This window comes from Molossus molossus, unplaced genomic scaffold (genome assembly GCF_014108415.1).
Source record: "Molossus molossus isolate mMolMol1 unplaced genomic scaffold, mMolMol1.p scaffold_m16_p_2, whole genome shotgun sequence".
Taxonomy (NCBI): domain Eukaryota; kingdom Metazoa; phylum Chordata; class Mammalia; order Chiroptera; family Molossidae; genus Molossus; species Molossus molossus.
The window spans coordinates 975,734-1,002,891 of NW_023425355.1; the positions used below are offsets into that span (position 1 = coordinate 975,734).

General features: G+C 38.6%; 1 protein-coding gene across 2 annotated transcripts in view; it reads left to right on the plus strand.

The window, feature by feature from the left end:
• The first annotated feature begins 6,943 nt into the window (after positions 1 to 6,943).
• Positions 6,944 to 27,158, plus strand: part of PHKA1 (phosphorylase kinase regulatory subunit alpha 1) — a 119,373-nt gene continuing 99,158 nt past the window's right edge. For both annotated transcript variants that reach the window (XM_036271140.1, XM_036271141.1), the window contains exons 1-4: positions 6,944 to 7,287; positions 7,938 to 8,096; positions 15,319 to 15,366; positions 17,186 to 17,354. In XM_036271140.1, coding sequence (XP_036127033.1) covers positions 7,210 to 7,287; positions 7,938 to 8,096; positions 15,319 to 15,366; positions 17,186 to 17,354 — 454 coding nt within the window. In that variant the 5' untranslated portion in view covers positions 6,944 to 7,209. The remainder of the gene's footprint in view (positions 7,288 to 7,937; positions 8,097 to 15,318; positions 15,367 to 17,185; positions 17,355 to 27,158) is intronic.

The window sequence follows — 27,158 nt, forward strand, 5'->3', positions numbered from 1 at the left end:
AGCCGCTGGGCCTGAAATAAATGTGGTATGCTTGACTGCTTTTGCTTCAATTTTTAACAATGTAACTTTCAACACCGACCTCCGGTGATTTTGAGCTTGTCATTTGTGGTGGGGATAGTGGCCGAGGGAGGGAGCTCTCATCTTACTTATTCCTGCAAGGCTGTACAGCCTGTTTTGTGGGGCAGTGCCGCTGGTTCCGCAGTCATAGTTGCAACAGACTTCAGCTAATGAAGTGTGGATTTTCCACAGCATACAGGTGTCCCAGATAAGGATAATGACTACAAGAATGAGGGGGGAATAATAACTCTTTCTCCCCAACACCATACACAGTCTTCTTATTTGAGAACAACTGGGCAGTGTTTATATGGAGGGGAGCACGTGTGGAAAAAGTATTTCTGGATCCTAAGAAAATCTGTTAGGCCTGTATACACTTCGTCAGTTCCCAGACCCCTGCTCCACCACAAGACAGAACCCCTCTAACAGAAAACTTCGTCTCTAAGGATATCTTGTTCATTTTCATATGATGAGGATTTTTTTCCCCTTCCTAAGGTGACTTTGGTATGTGCCACAACATAATGTCAGCTGGGAAAGTCTATCCAGTGGGGCTGGAGCATATTTGTCCCTTTAACCTCACAACACGTGGTGGCTCTGTTACCTATTGCAGCAGCAAGAATCACCAGGCCAATGGACAAAGGTACAGGATGTTCTCTTTCAGATCAAAGATCCTAATTAGCACACAGGAACACCAGGAAGCTACAACTTCATGCTCCACAGGGAACCAATGGTCCATTTCTTGTAAATCACTGAAGAAAGGGGTCCAACAAAGAATAAGATGGGTGCATGCTCAGTGAAGTAGGGAAGGTGCTTGCCTGTTAGTCTAATCTAGGAACAAAAATAATTGGTGAGGAGGGCAGAGCCTCTACAAGCACATGAAATCCTTAAGGTTTAATTGGTTAAGCTCCTAGTTATAACTGCAAGACAAAAATTCTCACTCTCTTGCTTGTTCTCTTGTGCTCCTGTCTCTCTCTTGCTCTGTGACTTTCAGTCACCCATGCACTAGCCTATCATGTGGCCTTAGCAGCCACATGGCCCATGACCATGCAGATCCCACATGGAGGATGCTGAACTGGACTTTAATATGGAGCAGAGACTCTGGGCAGTGGCTTTAGTCCTAGCCCCACTGAAGACATGTTTGTACTTCTTCCATGACAAGTTGGAGGGAGATTGGATCTTGGAAGGGAACCCCCTTAATTTTACATCAACAATAAAGCTTTCCACAATACTTCATGGTCCCATGGGGGCTTTAGGAAATTATTTTTCTGGGGTACCTCAAGAGCTCCACTTCCACAAGTAACAGGTGGGGACACAGAGTGCACCCCCTCAATAACAGTAGTAGAACAGCATAATGGTGAGAGAATGCACAGTGATTTCAGGTAACTGCAAAAAATTTCAAGATAGCTAAAGCCTAGGGATATAGTAGAGACTGGAGAGAGATGCAGCTGGATATATACACACAGCCTAGGTCACAGTGCCATGTATAGATTTTGGATTTCCCTTAAAGGCTATATGAATCCATGGGAGAATTTTAAGTTGGGGAGTAACAGAGCCAAATTGGCATTTTAAAGGTGAATTTGGGAGTAATATGAAAATGAAGAACAAATCTGCAAAGAGACCACTTAAGAAGCTGTTATTATATTTCAGGGAGATACTATGGCAGTGACAGTGGGGATCAAGATGAGAGAATGGATCAGATATTTAGAAACTAGAATCTATAGATCTTGGTGACAATTTTGAAATGCAGGAAGGAGGTATTAGAGAAAAAAAGGAGTCAATGACTGGGCCCTGGTTTGGGTGAGTGGGCAGTGAGTGGTACCATTCACAGAGGGAACACTGGAGAAAGACTAAGTTTGGCAGGAAAAAAATTACACATTCACAAAGAAGTGCAAAAAAGCAACCTAGTATCTTAGACTTATACAGTAGATCATGCCTACTTTCTTATTTAATCCTGGTACTTAGGGAGATGAAAAACAGGATCATAGAGCTGAAGAAGTTTACCCAAAGTTATACAACCAATAAGTGAGAGTCTACACTACAACCCAAGATCACTGTTCATTACACTTCTTCAAAGTTACTGTGCAAAAATACTTTGAGGTAAGCAGGAAGAACACTTTAAAAATTAGTAAAGATGAATAGATAAAGAAAAAGGGGGACTCTGGACTTTTAGGGCAGGTTTCCCAAATAATGTTTTCTTTAAGTCTGCCTGGATGAAAGATACAGATATGAAAAATGTTTAGTAGCAACACATTTGGTTTATTTAATTGAATGATACATTATGTAAAGTAAGGAAGAAAACAACTTGGTACTTTTGCCAAAATCTCTCACTGGTTTCTTGGTTTGTCTTAATCATGCTAGGGTTGTCTTCAATAACTGTTGGGGGAACATGGGACTAGTGTTGAATGGTCCATGCTCTAGCATTTCTCATAGTCTAGTGAGGAAGAGAAACACCTAATTATAATATAGAATGAATGTAAAATCCAGAAACAGATTAAAAAAATAAACTATTTTGGAATAATTTATGTTCACAGAAGAGTTGCAAAGGTAAGTATATAGAAGTCTTGTGTAACTATCACCTAGTTTTAGTTTTCCCTGTTATCATCTTACATCATGACAGTACATTTGTCAGAACTAAGAAACCAGCATTAGTATTTTACTATTAACTAAACCCTGAACTTTATTTGGATTTCACCAATTTTTCCATTAATGTCCAATTTTTTCTTTTTTTGGTTCTGGGGTCCAAACTAGCGTTCCCCATTGCATTTTTTTAAATCATTGCATTTATTTGTCCTCTGATCTGTGACAGCTTCTCTATCTTTCATAGTTTTTCTGGAAACATAGACTTTTGAAAATATTACATGTAATGTATATACCATATTACATGTGTTTTTTACAGAGTGAATCTATTTGATTACCTTTTCTGATATATGCTAAAGGCACAAGTATATTCAGTGAAAATCAGAGACATGAAACATCCAAGGCAATGCATCAAAGATGAATTATACAAGGATTGCTGGATATGCTGCACTAATGCACTCTGTTCAGAGCAATTTTGCACAGTGCATTGAACTATGCATTGTCATCAGTAATAAACATTAAACATATCATGCATTATAATGTAATTATTATGTATAGTTGCCTATGTTTCTAAATTCTATTGCTAGCCTATACAAAGTACTAATTTGTAAATTTAACATCATCCCAATAAAAATATCAACAGAGACCAGCCAGTTTGGCTCAGTGGATTGAGTGTCGTCCCATAGACAGAGAGGTACCGAGTGGTTCGATTCCTGGTCAAGGCACATACCTGGGTTGCAGGCTCAATCCCCAGCAGGGGGTATGCAGGAGGCAGCCAATTGATGTTTCTCTCTCACATCAATGTTTTCATTTCTCTCTGTACAAAATCAATAAAAACATATTTTAAAAAATCAATAGAATCTATTTTTAATTATACAATTGATTATATGGAACAATAAATCAATAAAAATAACTAGGAAATTCTGAAACAGAATTGTTGTGGGTAGCTCTACCAGGTATTCAAACATTTTAAAGCTTCAAAATTTTAAAACAAAGGGTACTGGCACATGAACAGACATACATACCAATCATAAGTAGAAACAAATATTAAAATTTAAGGTATGATATGGGCAAAAGAAAGATAAAAGGTTTTCAAATTGAGAATGAAGAAGTAAATATGTCACTTTTTGCAGATGACACAATTTTTTATATAAAAAACACTAAAAACTCCACCAAAAAACTCTTAGAAACAATAAACAAATGCAGTAAAGTTGCAGGATACAAAATAAATGTACAAAAATTCATTGCATCTCTATATAATAATGATGAAATTCCAGAAAAAGAAATGAAAAAGCAATTCCTTTTTCAGTTGCAACAAAAAGAATAAAATACCTAGCCAGCCGGTGTGGCTCAGTGGTTGAGCGTTGACCCATGCACCAAGAGGTCTCGGGTGGATTCCTGGTCAGGGCACATGCCCAGGTTGGGGGTCAAATCCCCAGGGCGGGGCATGCAGGAGGTGGCCAATCGATGTTCTCTCTCATCGATGTTTCTATTTCTCTCTCCCTCTCCCTTCCTCTCTCTCTAAAAAAAAAACAATAAAGAAAAAATAATAAAATAAAATAGCTAGGAATAAACTTAACAGAGTATGAGAAAAACTTATACACTGAAAACTGTAAGATGGTATTAAAAGAGATTGAAGAAGACAAATAAATGGAAGGATATTCCATGTTCAGGGATTGGAAGAATCAAAATATTTAAAATAGCCATATTGCCCTGGCCGGTTTGGCTCAGCGGTTAGAGTGTCGGCCTGCGGTACAGAGAGACCCGGGTTCGGTTCCCGCTAAGGGCACGTACCTCGGTTGCAGTTTGTCCCCGGCCCTGGTTGGTCGTGTGGGTGGCAGCCACTCGATGTGTCCCTTCACATCGATGTTTCTCTCTCTCTCTCTTCCTCTCTCTCCCTCCCACTCTATAAAAAAAAAAAAAAAATAAAATAGCCATATTACCCAAAGCAATATACAGATTTATTGCAATCCCCATCAAAATCCCAGTGGCATTTTTAAATAAATAGGACAAAAAATAATCAGATTTGTATGGAACCACAAAATACCTCAGAGTCACAGCAATCCTGAATGAAGCCAGAGATATCAGACTCCCTGAGTTAAAATTATACTGTAAAATGACAAAAAAAAAAAAAAAAAAGGGTATTGGCAGAAAAACAGTCACACAGACCAGTGGAACTGAACTGAGAGCCCAGAATTGAGAGCCCACATGTATATGGACAAATAATTTTCGACAAAGGAGCCAAAAACATAAAATGAAGAAAAAAAAGCTTCTTCAATAAATGGTAAATGGTAAAAGGAAAATCAGAAAGCCACATACAAAAGAAAAGAATGAAACTAGACTGATATTTGGTCCCATACACAAAAATTAACTCCAAATGAATCAAAGATCTAAATATAAGGCCTGAGCCCTGGCTGGTTTGGCTCAGCAGTTAGAGCATCAGCTTGTTAGTTAATCTTCATGTGCCTTAGTTTCTTTATCTCTAAAATGGGGTTAATATTATTTATTTCATAGGGTTATTGTATAAAATAAAATAGCACTTAGTTAAGACTGAGGCTTATACATTATTAAAGTGAGGAATGTGGTGGTCAGGCTAATATATATTGTCACGACCCTAAGGAGATCAAGTTTTTGAGACTGAAGGCCCAGCCTGAACTGACATTGAAAACATCAAGGTAATGCCATCCAGCAAAGTCTCTTGATAGTCAACCAATTACCTTTCTTTGTGACACCTTATCTCTGGCATTCCTATATTTCTAAATAACTTTGTGTGTGGGGGGTCTGTGCAGAAGAATAAAATGATTAGAAAAAATAAACTAAAATATTAACTGGTGGTTGTGTGAAGGAATTATGAGCGATTTGCTTTACTTTGTATACTTTCCAAGTTTTCTTTAGTGACCATATATGCTACTTTAATATTTTAAAAACATGTTTACATGATGGTGAAGTAAAGAAAAAGAGAGGGCAGTAGCTTGAAGCAGACAAGGACAGAGTAAGGGTTTTTGAGGCTACAGGCTGAGGGGAAGATGGGGAGTTAGGGGCAGAGCAGGGTTGGAGACGTGCTGTTTCCTCCACAATGAACTAGCTTTCTGTGGAAAGACTTTTGCTCCACCTGTGTCCCTGGACCTTGAAGTGGCTTGTTATGTGCCACTCACAGCATTTGCGCAACTAAGGACTGCTATGGAAACCATTTGCTTGAGAATTCTAAGTTATCACGATGTCTATCACTGAGCATTCCTTTCTTCTTCATCATGGACATTACCAAATACTTGCTAGTCACCTCTGAGGTGACTTCCTTTATGGTAATTTTGAAGTGGGTGAGGGTAGAGGGATGGCACGGAGTGAGTTTAGAAGGAGAGATTACATTTAGACAAATAAAAATAAAAACAAAAGTACAAAATCACTGTGGACTGGGTGAGGCTTAGAAATCACAGATTATCAGTTGGGACTTGAAAGGTCTAATTCTCTTCTTAACCCCGCGATTCGGAGACCAGGTGGTAAAGTGAGCCTCGAAGACCTGCAGGGTGTTTGGACCAGCGGAGTTCAAGACGTGCATGTTGGGGGCAGTAAACCGAGGAAGCAAAAGCTCCGGCGCGGTGCGGGGTGATCAGCGTTACCTCCAGGCGTCTTTTCTAGCCTCTCCTTCCCCCCTTTACTTTCAGCGGAGTCTGTTGGCTCGGCCTTGTGACTTACGAGCGCAGGAGGGAGCCTTCCAAATGAGCTATAAAACCTCTTTCAGCTCCTCGCCAGCCAAGGCCGCCAGCCCACCCCAGCCCAGGTCCCCGCAGTGGCTGGCTTCCTCCTCCCCAGGCCCGCCGACTCTCCAGTTTCTAAGGAAATAAAGCACCCGAAGGAGTTCTTTTGTGTTTGCTTCGAGTCGGAGTGGGAAATTTCATCTGAGCGTTTAAGCAAAAGCCTAAAATACAGCAGAGACCCTGGAATTCCCATTCTGGAGATCCCCATTCTTTAGGCCTTCCACTCAAACGTACGTGTTTCTTTTTCGGTTTGAAGTCACCGTGGGTTCCTAAAAGGAGTTCAGCAGAAGAAACCCCGAAAAACAGCCCTCCTGACATTCTGGCTGCGAGGCAAATGGCAAAGACGGAAATATTCATCCGCAACGTCGAAAATAAACCTCTGAAGTCGCACTGCCTATGGTGACACTTTTGGGGCGGGCGCCGCCCCCCCCCCCCCCCGGACAGCGCGCAGCTGCCAGGACCCCGGCTCCCGCCCCGCCCCCTGCTCCGGCTCCGGGCGGGAGTGCCCAAGGGGAGCTGTCTCCCGCCGCGGTCTCCCAGGGCTGAGCGGAGGCGCAGGAGCCACACGCGCAGGCCGGACGGCTGTGGGTGGGAGAGAGCGGCGCCAGGGCCCCGGACCGCGGGAGGCTGAGCGCGTGGGCTCCAGAGGCCGCCTGGACCAGAAGCTGGCCCCAGGCCCGAGCATTGGGAGCGCTCCACCGGGGCCTGGCGCTTGGGCTTCCCATAGCCGGGGTGCAGCTGTGTGGGAGCCTCCTTCCTCCGAGTCCCGAAGGCCCCGGCGGCACCTGGGCCTTTTCTCTGGGTGGTTTGGAGACGTGGCGCGATGAGGAGTCGGAGTAACTCCGGGGTCCGGCTAGATGGCTACGCTAGGCTGGTGCATCAGACCATCTTGTGCCATCAGGTAAGTTACATGTTGCCTGTAATCACGGACGACTTGTGCAGCGTGAAAGCCTGGACCGAGACCCTCGGTGAGCCTGTGAGGGTGGGGGTGGGGTTCTCCTGCCCCTAGCTGGGAGTCAGGCACCCTTAGCCAAAGGCCCTGAGTCATGCCTTCTGTGCCCCCTGCTGGAGAGCCACAAATGGATTCCAGGACACAGAGTTGAAAGATGTGTTCAAGTTCGTTTATTGACAGCCCGCCCCAGTTTTGGGCCTCATCTCCTTCCCTTCTTGCCAAAGAAAACTGGGGAACGTTTAGCCATCTTAAGACTACACTATTGTGAAATTAGAGATACCTTGTATATACCGTTAATTATATTTTTAATACTTCTTCGATGCTGGTTTATTGTGGGTGGCTCATTCTAATTGGAAAGTTAAAACACTGCCTTCCTTTAATAGTACCCACATTTCAGACTTGTAAGTCTTCAAACAGCTCTTCCCCCTTACTCAATATTGCATTTGCTTGCACTTGGTTAGAAAAAGAGGCGGTTATAATACTCAGGAGTGGGGAAGTAGACAAAAGACCAAAGTCCCTAAGTATCCCATTTGATAGATTGTTTCCTAATATTAACACCCTATGGTTACCTGCCTGTCCTCTTTTTCCTGGCCTTGCAGAATCCAGTGACTGGCTTACTTCCAGCCAGCTATGATCAGAAAGATGCCTGGGTCCGTGATAATGTGTACAGCATCTTGGCTGTGTGGGGTTTGGGTCTGGCCTATCGGAAGAATGCAGACCGGGATGAGGATAAGGCAAAGGCCTATGAACTGGAGCAGGTACTGAAATAAAAATACAGAGATCTGAAGCTGTGTGATGTGTGTATATGGGAGGGGGAGTTGAAAGAATGGAACCTAGCCCACAGGAGTTAAGAGAATTATATTTTACCTCTGTCTCTTTTTATTCACCTTCCTAAAATTACATTCCAAAAACCTTTCTTGTATTGTAACGAATATTTTGCAACAGAAACTTGAAACTTGCTGATTCAGGGGAAGAGGGTACGGTCTGTTCTGTTACAGTGGAAAATACTATCATGGGATCTTTGCTAAAATGTATATCCTCTTTCTAAGTAAATGTCTTTTGCAGTCTCCAGCATATTTATTCTCATTGAGAAGAATGTTTGGTGGTTGGTATATACCATTTCACTTTATTTTTGAAAATGATGGTGATATTTCTTTGAGGGTCACTGACACAAATTGGCAGACCTCCCCAACTAGACACAAGTAAAGACTGTTTATTTGTTGATTTTTATACTTATGACCACTGTTTCAGAGCCTATTCCCTACCCCCTTTTCCCTGGCAAAGTAAGGTCAGAGTCAACAGATGCCTTTAAGCTAACTTTTAAGGCCCTTCCCCTCAGTAAAGAAGCATCTTTTATAAAACTGTTTAAACACAGGGTGCTTCGACCTTTTGAATGACTAAGAAAACAATATTCTGGGCTAATGTTAAGAAACTCTGTTGTCAGTTGTATGTGAATTTTTTTCCACAGTGGCTAAGATTCTCTCTATACCAGCCGTTTTCTCAGTGGTGTCCCTCAAACCTACGCAATCTGAGCTCCAGTATTCATTTAAAAATCAGAACATTGAGATTTGGTTATTTTAAGGGCACCAACGTTTTGTGGGTTGCAGTCCTTGGCAATAGGGAAGTTTGTTATTCTTTCAAGCTATTAATGAGAAGTTCTTAGGTCCACCAGAAAAAATTGTTGGCATTTTTGTTCTAGCCCAGGAAGTAGAGATCAATATTTTTATGACATATAAATAATATATAGCCATTGTATGAATTTGGAAAATTTAGAGAAGTGTTAAAAATTTACCTGTAATACTATTCCCCCCCAATCCTATATTCTACTCTAATGCTTTGCTATTTTGATCTCAGTGTTTTGTTTTGTTTTGCTAGAAATTGATATTAATGGAATAACACCCAAGATTCCATACCAGGTACAGTTTGACCGATTTTTTAAAAATACGATTAGAAGAAACCTGATATCTCCTTGTTGACCAATTATTCTACAAAGTTGACATTTTTCCTTAAGTGCCCCAGGTAGAAAGAATTTAACAGAGGAAGGGGAAAAAATTTAAGGAAACATTGAATTATTCATTCTAAAATTTTAATGCTCCATTAAATTATTTTTTACAAAGCCCCCAAATATTTTTTATACCACCTCAATAGTAACTTTGGAATGTCTTCAAAACATTATGGCAATAGGAAAGATCTTCAAGAAAGAAACATATTCTGTGGGAATTGTAAAATTCTAATTTTTTCTCAAACTTGACTCGCGTTAATTCAGACCAGGGATCACAAAACCATCTCTGTAAAGGGCTACATAATAAATATTTTTAGCACTGTGGGTCACATGTGGGGTCTGCCCAACTACTTAGCTCTTTCATTAATACACAAAAGCAGTCAGGGACAATACATAACCAAGTGAGCATGGTTACGGTCCAATAGGCGTTATTTAAAAAAAACAGTGAGCTATATTCATCCCTAGTCTACAGGAGTATTTCTAATCTCTGGCTTACAATGGAATCACTTGGGAAGCTTTTTAAGAAATATCCTTACTGCAACCTACTCTAGAACAACTTAGATAAATCTCTTAAAGTGGAGCCTTAGGGATATGAATATTGTAAATAAACTACCCAGGTTATTCTAAAGTACAGTCAGGGATAATAACCACTGATGTATGGACAATAAATAAGCATAGACTAAATCCAATAAATCCATGGGTTAAATTCCCATCTACTGTCAATTTAAAACAGATTTCCCCATTACTGTGTGGATTATCCCAAACCATTGATTTTTAACCGTTTCTATCCTTCCAACTCTCACCTTGGTTTCACTCTGAGAAATACTGTCAGAACTAAAGAGACTTCTGGATGAAAAGAGTACAAGGGTTTCGGTGACTATACTATCCAAAACTAAGAATAGCATTACGCACATATGTGTTTTTCAAATGCCATTTCTTCTTAGTCACATAGATATTCACTCACACCCATCAAAGTAAATAGTAACACAAATAGAGATTGCTCTTTGGCTGCCTTCAGTTCTACTTCTGCCTCAGTTTTATTCTCTTTGTGTAATCTCATCTTTTGCCATGACTTTAACCATTACTTTTGTGAGAATGACTTCCAAAGCTTCATCATTAACTCTGACCTCACTTCAATGCCAAACCCTGATTTTCATTTGTCTTCTGATCAGTTTCCCCTACATATCCTGTAGCTTCTCAAACTCATTATATCTGGAATGTTACCTTCCTTGCTAAAAACAAACAAAATGGACTACCAAACAACAGCAACTCATTAAACATTCTGTGTTCTCTTATTGGTGTCGTCAGTGTACTGGTCACCCGGGCAACATTAGTTAGAGCATTTCCCATAGTGTGTTCCATGGAACAATAGGCCGGTTAAGTTTGGGGCTATGTTAAACAGCAGGTCTGTTTACATCATAATTTTTCAGAGCCTTTGATGTACTAAAGTGTAGTAAAGTGCATTTTGAATCTAAGATGGGAGTGGATTTTACAGCCTTTTCAGAATTTCCTAGACTAGTGTTCTAGAAAATAATGTTTGTGAAGTACTACCATTAGGGTGATTTTTGACTTGTCCTTTTTGCCTTTGGATACATACACACCAAAGTCTGTTGATTGTTACAATTTTTCTTAAATCCATTCCTTCCTTTCTTGTCCCTTCTGCCTCAACTCTAGTCTAAACTTTGATCATTTAATACTGTTGTGAAAACCACACATAAATTATATTATTTCTACTCTCAACAATCTTTCTCTGGCTCTCATTTCCCAACAAGTAAAATCCAAATGTTTTGGATTGATAGGCAAGGCTCTTTAGGGTTTGGTCCTAGTCAATGTTATGTCATGCTGGTGCCCTGCATTACACCCACAGTTCCAGCCAGAGCAGTATCTTTTTTACTCTAATAATTCCTTAATAAAAATACCGGACATTCATATACATACTTTTCATTGTACTAAATGCTTCCCCATAATTACCAGTACTTTTTTCTCACAATTCCTTGTAAGTTAGGCATTCTTTCCCCAAATTTACAAGTGAAGGGATTGAAGCAGGCTGGAATTTAGTGGTGGTATGAATACAACCTTGGTGTAATGACTTCAGATTGAGTCTTTTAAAAAGTTTTCCTCCATGGAAGCCATGGACATTACCACCTCCTAATCTTTTTATGAGCATCTTCCATTTGTGATTCATGTTCACTTCCAATCTGGGCTAATACCCTCCTTTCAAAGCCCAGCTCCAATCTCACCTTTTCTGTGGCTCCTGTCCTCATAGACCACTCAGTGATCACTTCTTTCTCAGGACTACTTTCTTGGGATTTCTAGATTATGATCTGTGTTTTTTCTTCCCACTTTCATTTAGCAGACTTTCTGTTATTGTCATGTGTCAGGCCCTGTGATAGACATAAAAAATAAAATGGAACAAAATGAGAATAAAATGAACATATTTGCATATAATTATCTACATTCACTGAACAAAGCAAGGAAAGATTCACAGAGCAGTTGGATTTTTTTTTTATGAATTTTTATTTATTTTTTTGTTACAGATATTTCACCTTTTTACCCCATTGGCACCCACTACCCCACCCCACCTCCGCCCCGTCCCCGGCTTAGTTGTCCATGTCCATTGGTCATGCATACATGCATATAAGTTCTGTGGTTTATCTCTTCCCACCCCCCCCACCCCCATCCCCTCTTCTGAGGGATGTCAGTCTGTGCCCTACTTCCATGTGTCTGGGTCTACTGTATTCCTCAGACTGTTATGTTCATTATATTCCATATATAAGTGAGATCATGTGGTATTTGTCTTTTTCTGCTTGGCTTCTTTCACTTAGGATAATACTTTCCAGGTCCCTCCATGTCGTCTCAAAGGATAAGAGATCTTTCTTTCTTACCACTGCATAGTACTCCATTGTGTATAGGTACCACAGCTTTTTTATCCATTCGTCTACTGGTGGACACTTGGGCTGTTTCCAGATCTTAGCTATTGTAAATAGTGCTGCTATGAACATGGGGGTACATATATTCTTCCTGATTGGTGTTTCAGGCTTCGTAGGGTATATTCCCAGCAGTGGGATCACTGGGTCAAATGGAAGTTCAATTTTTAATTTTTTGAGGTAGCACCATATTGTTTTCCATAGCAGCTGCACCAGTCTGCATTCCCACCAGCAGTGTATTAGAGTCCCCTTTTCTCCACACCCTCGCCAACACTTGTTGTTTGATGATTTGTTGATGGCAGCCATTCTGACAGGTGTGAGGTGATACCTCATTGTTGTTTTAATTTGCATCTCTCTGATGATTAGTGATGTTGAGCATTTCTTCATATGTCTCTTGGCCATTTGTATGTCCTGTTTGGAGAGGTGTCTATTTAGGTCCTCTGCCCATTTTTTAATTGGGTTCTTTGTCTTCCTTTTGTGGAGTTGTATGAGCACTCTATATATATTGGAAATTAACCCCTTATCTGATACATCATTGGCAATGATGTTCTCCCATACAGTGGGTTGCGAGCAGTTGGATTTTAAAGGATAACTAGGAATTATTAGGTAGACATGTTTGTAGTATAGTTGTTTTTCTAAAAAACATGTTTGTCATGTCTCCCTTATCATTATGTTCCACAAAGCCTGGTAGAGTGCTTTGAATATTTTAGATGCTTAATGAATATCTGATTGTACATATATCTGGAGAGAGATACTAATACCTACATATATATGGTTGTACATAGTTATATACCCTTATATAATCTATTCAGAAACGTAGATCTATGTTTTCAAAAAGAGTAGGTGGAGGAGGGTGTCACTTGGTGTGGTCAGAAACCCTGTTATATGAATAAACATGCACAATCAATGCCACCTAGTGCACCTGAATCAAAATATGGCAAGTTTGGGGGAATAGAAAGTACAGATACCTCCTCTTATTTTTACTTCCCCATGCTTCCTATTAATTTCATCCTATCCTGACTTGGAAGTTGGAACTTGAGGACAGAAATGGCGGATAATGGCCATTTCAGGAAGACAAAAATGGATAACAATCAGGAATCCTCCACTGGGCCCAGATTCCCCAGGTTTTCTGTTAATTTAAAGAAAATGTAGCCCGGCCGGTGTGGCTCACTGGTTGAACATCCACCCAAGAGGTCACCAATTTGATTCTTTGTCAAGACACATGCCCAGGTTGTGGGCCCAATATCTAGTGGGGGGCATGCAGGAGGCGACCAGTTGATGTTCTCTCTCTCTCTCCCTCTCCTTCCCTCTCTCTCTAAAATCAATAAAGAAAATACATTTTAAAAATAGATTATAGAAAATGTAGGTGGGAGTATCAGGGCTGGATGGCAAAGAGATTTGAAAGGATATGATGGAAGCCTGTGAGTATGTGGTGACATGTAGAAGATAATTCAGAATTGAATGAAGTCTCCCCACAGAGTGAGGAGGCTATGTCAAATGCTTTCTATAACAGGGTACATTAAAGGACAATGTCTTTTATTAGGGTCAGACTAATAACAGAGATTTTCTTATAGTAGCTGTAATCAGTTTCATTATTTTATAATAAATGCTTCATGCTTTAAAAGGTGACAAGATCATGTACTGTGTCCCCTACCCTTCATCTCTATTTCTCTCTCTCTCTCTCTCTTCTCTCTCTCTCTCTCTCTCTTTCTCTCTCTGTTTCTCTGTCTCTCATTTCTTCATCTGTAAGAGTAAGAGGCCATTTATAGATAGAAATTACTTTTAAATTATACTCTCCCAAGGAAACACTTTTTATTTTTTCCTCAATAAGATAGATCATAAAGAGTTGGAGCATAATTAATAGGTACTTATCCTTATCATGCCTACTGCTTGACTGTTTTGAAAGAATAACACCTCTGAGCCAGCATTCCTTGGAGTAACCTAGTTGTAGTTCTTCTGCATTGTGACACAGAAAATTTAGAGAAGTAGAGAAGCTATTTGGTAATATTTCTCTAAAATATGTTGCCTACCCATACCATTGCTGATGGGCCCTTCTAGTGTCATGTAGTATAACTAGTATAGTATTGTATCGTGTCATATATCATGTAATATTGCATTACTACACTATATTATAATTAAATATAATTATCATTACTATATTATGCCAACTAGTATAATATATAGTTGGTAATCAGAATTGTGGGGTAATATGATTAGAAAACTACTTTAGAAATTGCCAGGCTCTAGTAGGAAAAATAATGACTTAAGACTTAAGACTTAAGAAGTTTGTGGCTTTTTAAATTTTTCATGGAAAAGGGGTTGAGTTGTACTAACAATTCCTCTTTACAATTATTCTGAATTGAAAATCATTTTTTTCTTGCCTGGCTGATGTGACTCAGTTGATTGAGTGTCATCCTATGACTGAGAGGTCCCAGTTCTATTCTGGGTCACAGCACATGTCAGAGTTGTGGGCTCTATCCCCAGTAGGGGGCATGCAGGAAGCAGCCAATAGATGTATCTCTCTCACATCAATGTTTCTATCTCTCTTTCCCTTCCTCTCTCTCTCTCTAAAAAAAAATCAATGAAAAATATTTTTAAAAAGAAAATAATTTTATTCTTTAGGGAAAATGTCCAGAAAAATATTGTCATGCACTCTTGGGGATAAGTCTTGGCTAGTTTCGAAAAAATAAAAGTGGTAATATTGGCTTTTCTAAGTCATAGGATGTATTTTAGAATATCCTCATAGTTTTATGATTTTTTTTAGTGACTTTCCTATTTTCTCCAGGTGGCATCTCCTCTAATAGGATGGTTGGCTTAGTTTTATATAAACCTGTTGGAACTTGGACTTTTTAATGTGAAGGAGTTACTGACTGCAGCTTTTGATTCCACTTTTAGCTGCAATCTGCTCTTCATAAAGTAAATGCCGTGTAAATAGGAACCCAGGATAGGGTTACTTGTTCTCAAAAGGTCATGTACCAACTGCAGTTGCTGACTAAGTGTTACTGCATCCAGGGATGTTTGTAACAGTCTTGTTTCCATTTATTTCTGCAGAGTGTAGTGAAGCTGATGAGGGGACTGCTGCACTGCATGATCAGACAGGTATGCCATTGTTAACAGCTCCCCTTCTAATAAAGCACATTATAATAGCATCTTTACACTTTAGGGAATCTTTACACACATGCACACACACACACATACACACAATTTTAATTTCACAAATAGTACACACTCATTTTAGAAAAGTTTTAGAATCGAGGGGGGAAATGTCACCCATGATTTTACCACCAAGTTACCACGGGAATGTTTCCTTCTTATCTTTTTTTAACTCCTCTACAAGTGATTTTAATATGCTTTGTCATTGCTGTGCATGCAATTATGTATATTGAGTAAAATATATAGTTCTATAAGCCATCGTCTGAAACTCTTGGGACCAGATAAATTTTAGAATTCAGAATTTTTTAGATTTTAGAAGGTACTACAGTACATATACCATATAGTATGTTATGCCCTCAGCAGGTCCAGAACAGCACTCCATTATAAAAAACAGGGAAACACTCATTTTCACACTAATGAAATAAATAAAAACTATAAACCCATGTCAAAATAAATGTTGGTTCAAAACTTAGGGAAAAAAACATTTACAAGTGTTCCAGATTTTATGATTTGAGAAAAGGAGCCAAGAACTTACATCTCCTTGCATGAATTCGCATTTTCCTGATCTTGAGATAAATTGAGTATCCTTTCCTGTGTAGATTAAAACTTTGCATTTTGGCCCTGGCTGGCATCTGCCCGTGGACCAGAGAGATCCGGGTTCAGTTCCTGCTAAGGGCACGTACCTCAGTTGCACGTACCTCAGTTGCAGTTTGTCCCCGGCCTCAGTTGGGGTCATGTGGATGGCAACCATTCTGGCAACCACTGGATGTGTCTGTCTCACATCGATGCTTCTCTCTCTCTCTTCCTCCCCCTCTCCCTCTCGCTCTATCTGAAGGTAAATTTTTAAAACTATATTAAAACTTTGCACTTTTTTTCTATTAAATTGCCTGTTAGGTATTTTGACTATTTCTTTTGGGCTGTCTCTTCTTGCCTATTTGAGGAGTTCTTGAACATGATGGATATTAATCCTTTGTCACATACTGCAAATAATTTTTAGCAGTCTATGATTTAACTTTTAGGTTGTTTATGATATTTTTATTCAAAAGCATTTTACTAAAAAATGTACTTTCCCTTTATCCTGGGAGATCTTTACACAAGTTGCACACCTTGAATCTGAATAGATTTTCTTGAAACCAGTATCACATTTTATTAGAAGAAATTGAGGCCCAGATTAATAAAATGACCATTCACAGGCATTCAACAAATCTAAAATAAAAGAAATCAGTTCTAGACTTCTGAACTTTTTCACTAGTGCTCTCTCTATTCGGTTATCTCACAGCCATCATTTTTCCCCCCTCTTTGCTGCATTTTTAAAAAGTTTAGCCCTGGCCGGTTTGGCTCAGTGGTTAGAGCGTTGGCCTGTGGTCCTGAGAGACCCGGGTTCAGTTCCCGCGAAGGGCATGCACCTCCGTTGCAGTTTGTCCCCGGCCCTGGTTGGTCGTGCGGGTGGCAGCCACTCGATGTGTCCCTTTCACGTCAATGTCTCCCTCTCTCTCTCTTCCTCTCTCTCTCTCTCACTCTATCTGAACAAAAAAAATGGAAAAAAAGTTTAGATATTTGCATTGTCTAACTTATCATATAGGTTTAAAGTCATTACTTTAATAAACCATATTTAAATGTATAATAGTTACGACTGTACATCAGGTGCACACATAATCAAATCTAAGCTTCAGGAACTAAGTCTTTCCGTTAGAGCACTACAGAAGTATGGCATATGGGTTGCTTTTTCAGCATAGCTTTCTCTGACTATTTTTGTTTTCTTCAGGTGGATAAAGTAGAATCTTTCAAATACAGTCAGAGTACCAAGGATAGCCTCCATGCCAAGTACAACACCAAAACCTGTGCCACTGTAGTGGGTGATGACCAGTGGGGACACCTGCAGTTGGATGCTACCTCTGTGTACCTGCTCTTCTTAGCACAAATGACTGCCTCAGGTCAGTACAAGGACAGAAGTAGTGGGAGCCACAGTGGTGTAGAACGCTTGCTCTACACGTGGCATCTCCAGAAAACAACATAGCTCTTTACATTGCTCAAAGGTGCACATTGGAAACAGGATATTTTGTAAATTTTATAAAGACAAACAATTTTTTGAGATCTAGTTGGTATTATTTTACATTGATAAATAAGTCTGGGGTAGTAATTAAAATTTTATTGTGAACCACGAAATTTGGGTTAGATTTTCTTTAGACAAGATATCATGAGATGGGCAAAAGGGACTAGAGTTTATTGCTTGTTTTCATACTATGCACTAACAAGCCTATAGTTAGTATTAATATAACTTGAATCACCTACTTTATACTATTTATCAACATATTAAAAACAAGGCATCTAAATTGTATTAAGGGAATTAACTTAGGAATCAGAATTCAAATGTTAATTTTTTTATTGAATGATATACCCTTTTCAGATGGTTTTGTTACTACTTTTAGATGCTTTACCTGAAAATGGAAAGCATAAGAATCAACATAATTCCTTTTTATTTTTTCTAAATTGGGAAAGACAATGAATATGATTACATTCAGTTTGTAAATTAAACAGGACCTTTGCCAGATTTTCCCGAGGTAAGTAAATACACTTGTTGCAATACCACATTTTTGACATTTTAATTTCTTTATCTTCCTGTCTGGTTACAGAGCTCCTTGGTACTAAAAGCATTCAGGGTGAGAATTACTCTAGAATACTTCTCTTCTCCTTTTCTTGCATAAATATATATTTGGTGATAAAGCCTCCCTCCCCCGCCCCAGAACAAACAGCTCAGAGGCTGAATAACCTTTTCTTAAAATTATAATATGGCTACCTACATACTTCCTTCTTTTGGAGGGGTGGTTTCTCCCTGAATAAATATATTTTACGTTCTATTTATTTAAACAGAATGGCAGCTACAACTCCATTTCTAATATTCTTTTAATACCAACTCTGGAATGTTTTTTTTACAAAGCAAAAAGTGTCTAAATATTCCTTGGGTTTTTTTATTTTGGGCCCAGGAAAGAAGCAGAAATTATAAGAGATATATTCATTCATTCAATAAATGTCATTTGTTGGTTCTTGTCTTAACATTTGATTTTCAGCTCAATGAGCTGACTTTGATAGGTGCTTAGGATAAGGTAGATTATTTTGATTAGGCCTTTAAGAAATAAGTAGAAATTAATGAGTCAGAAAAGGGAAGGGAATAGCATGACTATAAGCACAGAAGTTTGAAAGGTACTTCTATGTTTAGAGTGTAAGATCTGGAAAAGTGGCAAAAGGTGAAGCTACAAAGTTGGGACTAGTTGTTTTAGTGCCTGTGTATTATGCTAAGTAGTTTGTATTTTATTCTATAGTCAGCAGAGAGCCACTCAAGTTAAACAGAAAGTTTAAGCTAATTAATTCCAGTAGAAGGAGGATAGATTGTATGGGGGAAGAAAATTAAGATGGAGGACTACTTAGAAGGTTAGTGAAATACTTTAGGCAAGGAATGATGGATAACTTATGTAAGGTAGTTGTCTTTAGGATGAAAAGGATAGATGTGAGCAATAAGTTACAGGTAGAATATGAAAGATCTTCATGGAAAATTTAGCAATTCTCTATGCATTTTTGAATTCTTAAAAATCTCAATCTTGTTTAAAGGAGACGCTTAGGCAGAAGTTGACTACAATTTACAGGATGGTAGCTTGAAGAGGTCCACAGACCCTCTCCCACCAAAATAACCATAAATAATGAAAATTACTATTATTTTTAAAACTAACAATTTAAATTCACTGGAAATTGTCCTAAGGACACAAAGCAAGTAGAGAATCATTTATTCAAGGAAACCTAAATCTTGGTAAGAGCAGTGAGAAAATGTGGTATTTGGGCCACAATCTACTTCCTTCCCCACCCCAAACGCACTGTGACAGAAGCAATACTCAAGGTGGATGCAGACCAGAGTACAAACTTCCCTCTTCCCCCAGCTCCCATTCTAGGGATATGAGACCTTTCTGAGAGAGGTAGGTTGCCAGCATTCTCCCCAACTCTGTGTGGCAGAAGTTGTAGTCTAGCCAAGAATAACTAAGAGGTCTGGAATTCCCTTCCTACCCCCTATTACCAGTCAAGGAGTAGAAGTTTAACCCCAGGCAGAACATGCCTAGAGAACACGTCCAGAATACTAGTTCTGGCCCAACTTCCTAATAGCATGGGTCCGGGGTGGGAGGGGAGGGGCAGCCCATAAGAACAGAAAGCTTTATGTAACTTTTCCCAAGAGAACTGGCATTATTTGGAAAAGAGTATGGAACATTTCAAGCCTAAGGACACTCACAGAAATGTGGAGATTTTGTCTCTAAGAAATTAAGAAGAGGCTGATAACTCAATAAGAGCAAGAACTTCCCTGGCTTAACGGTTAGAGTGTCAGCCCACGGTCCAAAAACTAGTGGGTTTGATTCCGGTCAAGGGCACATACCTCAGTTGCAGTTTGGTCCCCAGCCCTAGTCAGGGTCGTGCAGGAGGCAACCAATTATGTGTCTCTAAGGGGTTCGCTGGCAGACAGCCCAGGGTCAGAGTAGGAGCCCCATCACAAAGCCTGGCAGGCCCTGGCTGGGTAACTCAGTTGGTTAGTGCATCATCCCGATATGCCAAGGTTGCAGGTTTGAACCTTGGTTAGGGCACATACAAGAATGAACTAGTGAATGCATAAATAAGTGGAACAAGAAATCAATGTTTCTCTGTGTGTCTCTGTCTCTCCCTCCCTTTCTCTCTCTCTCACATCAATAAATTTAAAAAAGCAATAAAGTAACCCATAGACTATCTGAAAGTTGTAACAGAGAACCAAGGAAAGAGTCAGCTAAAAATAGAACTCCCTAGGGTCAGAAAAAATGTCAAAGACCGGCCTCAAGCCCTAGCCAGTTTGGCTCAGCGGTTAGAACGTTGGCCTGCAGTCCCAAGAGACCCGGGTTGGGTTCCCACTAAGAGTGTGTACCTCTGTTGCAGTTTGTCCCCGGCCCTGGTTGGTCATGTGGGTGGCAGCCACTCGGTATGTCTCTTTCATGTCGATGTTTCTCTCTCTCGCTCGCTCTCGCTCTCTCTCTCTCTTCCTCTCTCTCCCCCGCCCACTCTATCTGAACAAAAAGTGGAAAAATATCCTCAGGTGAGGATAAAAAAAAAAAGACTGGCCTCAAAGACCAACTGAAATGGGGCCTGGATTTAATTAGATGAGACTGTGGAGCAGTTTATGCCCCAGGACATTGTACAATTTAGTAGAACGACCAGCTGGTAATTATGGGAGATAAAAAAACTGTTTGTACCAGCAGAGGCAGACACTTAATAGATCAGGGAAAGAGACAGTTTACTAAAACTAAAACTGCTGTCTTTCTGGGGTGACTGTGCATGCCCAAGGCTGCATACATCCTCTGAGGAACATCAGAGGCTGCATACTGTGGTGAAAATAGATTTCACTGACATTGTTCAGCCAAGTCACTAAACAAATAAGAAAAGCAATCCTCATGGAAGAGAGGGTATCAATATCTATAGAGTTTCTATAACATATTGTCTATAGTATCCGGTTTTCAAAAATTTATGAGGCATGCAAAGAAATCTGAGCCAACACAAGAAAAAAAAACAGGTAACAGAAACTGCCTTTAAGAGAAAGCATATGTTGAATTTAAGAGACAAAGATTTATAAGCAGTTACTATATAAATGTCCAGTAATCTAAAGGATACCATGCTTAAAGAAAGCGAGAGTATATGATGAAAGTATTTCACTAAATGAAAATATTAATAAAGAGATAAAATGAACCAAAATGTAATTCTGGAGTTGAAAAGTATAGTAACTGAAATAAAAATTCACTAGACTGTTTTAACAGATTTAAGCTGGCAGAAAAAAAAACATCAGCATACTTGAACATAGATAAACAGATTATTCAGTCTGAAGTACAGAGAAAAAATAGTAAAGAAAAATTAATTGAACCCCAGAAATAGATAGGGTACCATTTAGAACACCAGCTAATGTGTAGAGAGTATTACAAGGAGAGTAAGGAGCAGAAAAAATATTCAAAGAAATAGTGGTTGAAAACATCCCAAATTTGATGAAAAACTTTATCTATCTAGCTGAGAAGCTTGATGATTTCCATGTAGGAAAAACAGAGATCAACACCCTTCATAGCGAAAATGTTACAAAGCAATAAGAAACAGGACATCTCAAGAGCAATGTGAGAAAAAGTGAGTTGTCATGAACAAAGGAATCCAAATAAGATTGTCAACTGACTTCTCTTCAGAAAAAAACCATAAACAAAAATGGAAGCCAGCAGACAGTGGATTGATGTATTCAAAGGGCTGAGAAAAAGGACTGTCAACCAAGAATCTTATATCCAGCAAAACTCTTTTTCAAAAATGAACTGAAAATAAAGCATTCTTGGATAAACAAAAACAGAGAATTTGTTGCTTCTAGTCCTACCTTATAAGAAATGCTAAAAGAAGTTTTTTTATATTAAAAATTGTTTCTTTCCATTACAGTTTACATTTAATATTACTTTGTATTACTTTCAGATATACAGCATAATGGTTAGACAATCACATTCTTTACAAAGTGTCCCCCTGATATTTCTAATACCCACCTGGTACCATACATAGTCAATACCATATTATTGACTATATTCCCTGTGCTGTACTTTACATCCCCATAACTATAACTACCAATCTGTATTTCTCAATCCCTTCACCTTTTCTACCCAGTCCCCCAAAGCCCCTCATCACTGGCAACTGTTTTCATACTGAAATCAGGTGACCCCAGACAGTATTTAGAATCCCCACAATAAAACAGATCACTGATAAAATAAATTATAAAATAAAGTATAATTTCATATTTCTTTCTTATCTTAACTGCTCTAAAAATTAGTTGTATAAAATAATATAATTGTATTGTTGGGCCTGTAGCATAGAAAAGTCTAATATATTTGATAATAACAGAACTAAGGAGGTGTGTGTAAGCAAAGCTATATTGAATTAGAGAAATAATACCAAATAATAACTCAAATAGACAGGAACAAATAAAGAGAACAAGAAATGCTAAATTAGAATGTTAATATAACAAAATATAAATATATAGTTTTTCTCCTCTCAGAGTCTTTAAAAGATATATAAAGTAGTAATTATAACAATGTATTGTTGAGTTTGTAATGTACATACATGTAAAAGTATTAAAATATATATATATATATATATATATATATATATATATATATAATGCTAGAGTAACTAAACTAATCTCAGGGTAAAAAATAGACTAAAACAAAAAGGGTTGTAGAGGAACATTTTAGTATGGTAAAAGGGATCACTCCAATGGAAAGGTATAACAATTATAAATATACAAGCATTTAACAATACAGTTCCCAAAATACATGAAGGAAAACGTCAGAATTAAAGGCAGAAATATAGTTTTTAACAACAGTAGTTGGAGATTTCAATACCCCACTTTCAATAATACATAGAACAATTAGGCAATAGAACAACAAGGAAATAGAAAACTTAAAGCAGGTAAATCTAACACACATCTATAGAATACTTCCTCCAACAACAGAATACATATTCTTCCCAAGTACACTTAGAACATTCTCTAGGATATACGGTGAGGTAGGCCATAAAAAAAGCCTCAGTAAAATTTTTTTCTGATAGAAAAATGTTTTATTATATTGTTCTGTAACAATTCTTTTTTTATTTTTTATTTTCATTTTTATTTTTTTTTATCCTCACCCGAGGACATTTTTTTTCAGGTAGAGTGGGAGGGAGAGAGAGAACAGAGAGAGAGAGAGAGAAACATCGATGTGAAAGTGACACACCAAGTGGCTGCCACCCGCACGACCAACCAGGGCCGGGGACAAACTGCAACCGAGGTACGTGCCCTTAGCAGGAACCGAACCCGGGTCTCTCTGGACCGCAGGTCGATGCTCTAACCGCTGAGCCAAACTGGCCAGGGCCAATTCTTTTTTTAAATTAATATATTTTTGTTACAGATGTTTCTCCTTTTTTCCTCCATTGACACCCTCCTGCTGATCCCGCCGCCCACCTCCCCAGCATTGCTGTCTATGTTGATTGGTTACGCATACATACATATAAGTTCTTTGGTTTATCTCTCCCCCCCCCCCCCCCGCCATCCTCCTCTTCTGAGGTTTGTCAGACTGTACTCTACTTCTATGTCTCTGGGTCTATTTTGTTCATCAGCTTATTTTGTTCATTATATTCCACAAATAAGTGAGATCATGTGATATTTATCTCTCTCTAATTGGCTCATTTCACGTAGCATAATACTCTCCAGGTCTCTCCACGTCCTCTCAAAGGATAAGAGATCTTTCTTTCTTACAGCTGCATAGTCTTCTATTGTATATATGTACCACAGCTTTTTGATCCACTCATCTACTGATGGGCACTTGGGCTGTTTCCAGTTCTTAGCGATTGCAAATAGTGCTGCTATGAACATAGGGGTACAAATATTCTTTTTTTTTCTTTAGTACGTGCCCCTAGCGGGAACTGAACCTGGGACTCTCTGGTCCGCAGGCCCACACTCCAACCGCGAGCCAAACCAGCTAGGGTGGGGGTACATATAGTCTTTCTGATTGCTGTTTCAGGCTTCTGAGAATATATTCATAGAAGTGGGATCACAGCATCAAATGGCAGTTTCATTTTTAATTTTTTGAGGAAACACCATATTGTTTTCCATAGTGGCTGCCCCAGTCTGCATTCCCACCAGCAGTGTACTAGAGTCCCCTTTCCTTCACACCCTCTACAGCACTTGTTGTTTGATGATTTGTTAATGGCAGCCAGTCTGACAGGTGTGAGGTGATACCTCATAGTTGTTTTAATTTGCATCTCTCTGATGATTAGTAACGTTGAGAATTTTTTCATATGTCTCTTGGCCATTTGTATGTCCTGTTTGGAGAGGTGTCTATTCAGCTCCTCTGCCCATTTTTTAATTGGGTTCTTTGTCTTCCTTTTGTTGAGTTGTATGAGTACTCTATATATTTTGGAAATTAACCCCTTATCTGATGTATCATTGACAATTATATTCTCCCATATAGTGGGTTCTCTTTCCATTTTGATGGTTGTTTCTTTTGCTGTGCAGAAGCTTTTGAGTTTATGTAGTCCCATTTATTAGTTTTTTCCCTTTGATTCCCTTGCCTTAGGCATTGCATCAGTGAAAATTCTGCTGAATATGATGTCTGAAATTTTGTTGCCCACATTTTCTTCTAGGATTGTTATGGATTCACAAGTCACATTTAAGTCTTTTATCCATTTTGAGTTTATTCTTGTGTATGGTGTAAGTTGGTGGTCTAGCTTCATTTTTTTGCATGTAGCTGTTCAATTTTCCCAACACTATTTATGAAAGAGGCTGTCTTTACTCCATTGTATGCTCTTGCCACCTTTGTCAAATATTAATTGAGCATAATGTCTTGGATCAATTTCTGGGTTCTCTGTTCTGTTCCATTGATCTATATGCGTATTCGTGTGCCAGTACCAGGCTGTTTTGATTACAGTAGCTTTGTAGTATAACCTGATATCCAGTATTGTGATCCCTCCTACTTTGTTCTTCTTTTTCAAGATTGCTGTGGCTATTCAGGGTATTTTTTATTCCATATAAAATTTTGGAGTATTTGGTCTAGTTCCATGAAATGTCATTGGTATTTTGATGGGGATTGCATTAAATCTATAGATGCTTTGGGTAGTAGGGACATTTTAATGATGTCAGTTTTTCCAATCCATGAACAAGGTATATGTTTCTACTTTTTTATATTTTCCTCTATTTCTTTTTTCAATATTCTGTAGTTTTCTGAAAACAGGTCCTTTAAGTCCTTGGTTAAGTTTATTCCTAGGTATCTTAGTTTTTTTTTTTTTTGCTGCAATGAGAAATGGGATTTTTTTTTTTAGTTTCTCTTTCTGTGAGTTCATGGTTGGTGTATAAGAATGCTGTCTATTTCTTGATGTTAATTTTGTATCCTGTTACTTTGCCAAATTCATTTATTAGCTCTAATAGATTTTTGATGGAGTCTTTTGGGTTTTCTATGTACAATATCATGTCATCTGCAAATAATGACAGTTTCACTTCCTCCTTTCCAATATGGATACCTTTTATTTTTTCTTCTTTTCTAATTGCTGTGGCTAAGACTTCTAGTACTATGTTAAATAAAAGTGGTGAAAGTGGGCATCCCTGTCTTGTTCCTGTTCTTAAGGGAAATGTTTTTAGTTTTTGCCCACTGAGTATGATGTTGGCTGTGGCCTTTTCATATATGGTCTCTATTATGTTGAAATATGATCTCTCTATGCCCACATTGCTGAGCATTTTTATCAGAAATGGGTGCTGGATTTTGTCAAATTCTTTTTCAGTGTCTATTGATATGATCATATGGTTTTTATCTTTTATTTTGCTTATGTGATGTATTACATTTATCAATTTGCAAATATTGTACCAGCCTTGCATCCCTGGGATGAATCCCACTTGGTTATGGTGAATAATTTTTTTGATGTATTGCTGGATTCGATTTGCTGTTATTTTGTTCAGGATTTTGGCATCTATGTTCATCAGGGATATTAGCCTGTAGTTATCTTTTTTTGTAGTGTGCTTATCTGGTTTTGGAATTGGAATTATGCTGGCCTCATAAAATGAGTTGGGAAGTTTTCCTTCTTCTTGGATTTTTTGGAATAGTTTGAGGAGAATGGGTGTTAGATCTTCTTTGAATGTTGTGTAAAACTCCCCCATGAAGCCGTCTGGGCCTGGGTTTTGTTTGCTGGGGGTTTCTTGATTACGTCTTCAATTTCCTTAGTTGTCATTGGTCTGTTCAAGTTTTCTATCTATTCCAAGTTCAGTTTCGGGAGACTGTATGTTTCTAGAAATTTGTTCGTTTTGCCTAGATTGTCCAATTTGTTGGTGTATAATTGTTCATAGTATTTTTTAATGATCCTTTGTATTTCTGTGGTGTCAGTCATTACTTCTCCTCTTTCATTTCTGATTTTGTTTATTTGGGTCCTCTCTTTTTGTTTCTTGATGAGTCTGGCTAAGGGTTTCTATCAATCTTGTTTATCTTTTCAAAGAACCAGCTCTTTGTTTCATTGATCTTTTGAAATTTTTTTTAGTTTTTATGTAGTTTATTTCTGCTCTGACCTTTACTATTTCTTTCCTTCTACTTGCTCTGGGTTTTTCTTTTTGTTTACTTTATAGTTCTTTAAATTGTAGGGTCTGAAAGTCCATTAGAAAATTTTATTGTTTCTTGAGGTAGGCCTATAGTGTGCTATGAACTTCCCTCTCAGGACTGCTTTCACAGCATCCCATAGATTTGTGTTGTTGTGTGTTCATTTTCATTGGTTCCCAGGAATTTTTTTATTTCTTCCTTGATCTCCGTGATAACCCATTCATTGTTTAATAACATAGTATTTAGTCTCCATGTGTTCATATGTTTTTGTAATTGATTTCTAGTTTCATGCCATTGAGATCTGAGAAGATGCTTGATATGATTTCAATCTTCTTGAACTTGTAGAGACTTAGTTTGTGTCCTAACGTGGTCTCTCTTTGAGATTGTCCCATGTGCACTTGAGAAAAATGTGAATTCTGTAGTTTTGAGGTGTAATTTTCTGTAGATATCTATTAAGCCCATTGACCTACTGCATAATTTGAGTCTCTGTTTCCTTGTTATATTTTTTGTGTGGAGGATCTATCCAGTTATGTGAGCGGGGTGTTGAAGTCGCCTACTATGATTGTATTGCTGTCAGTTTCTCCTTTGAAGTCCTCCAGAAGTTCTTTAATG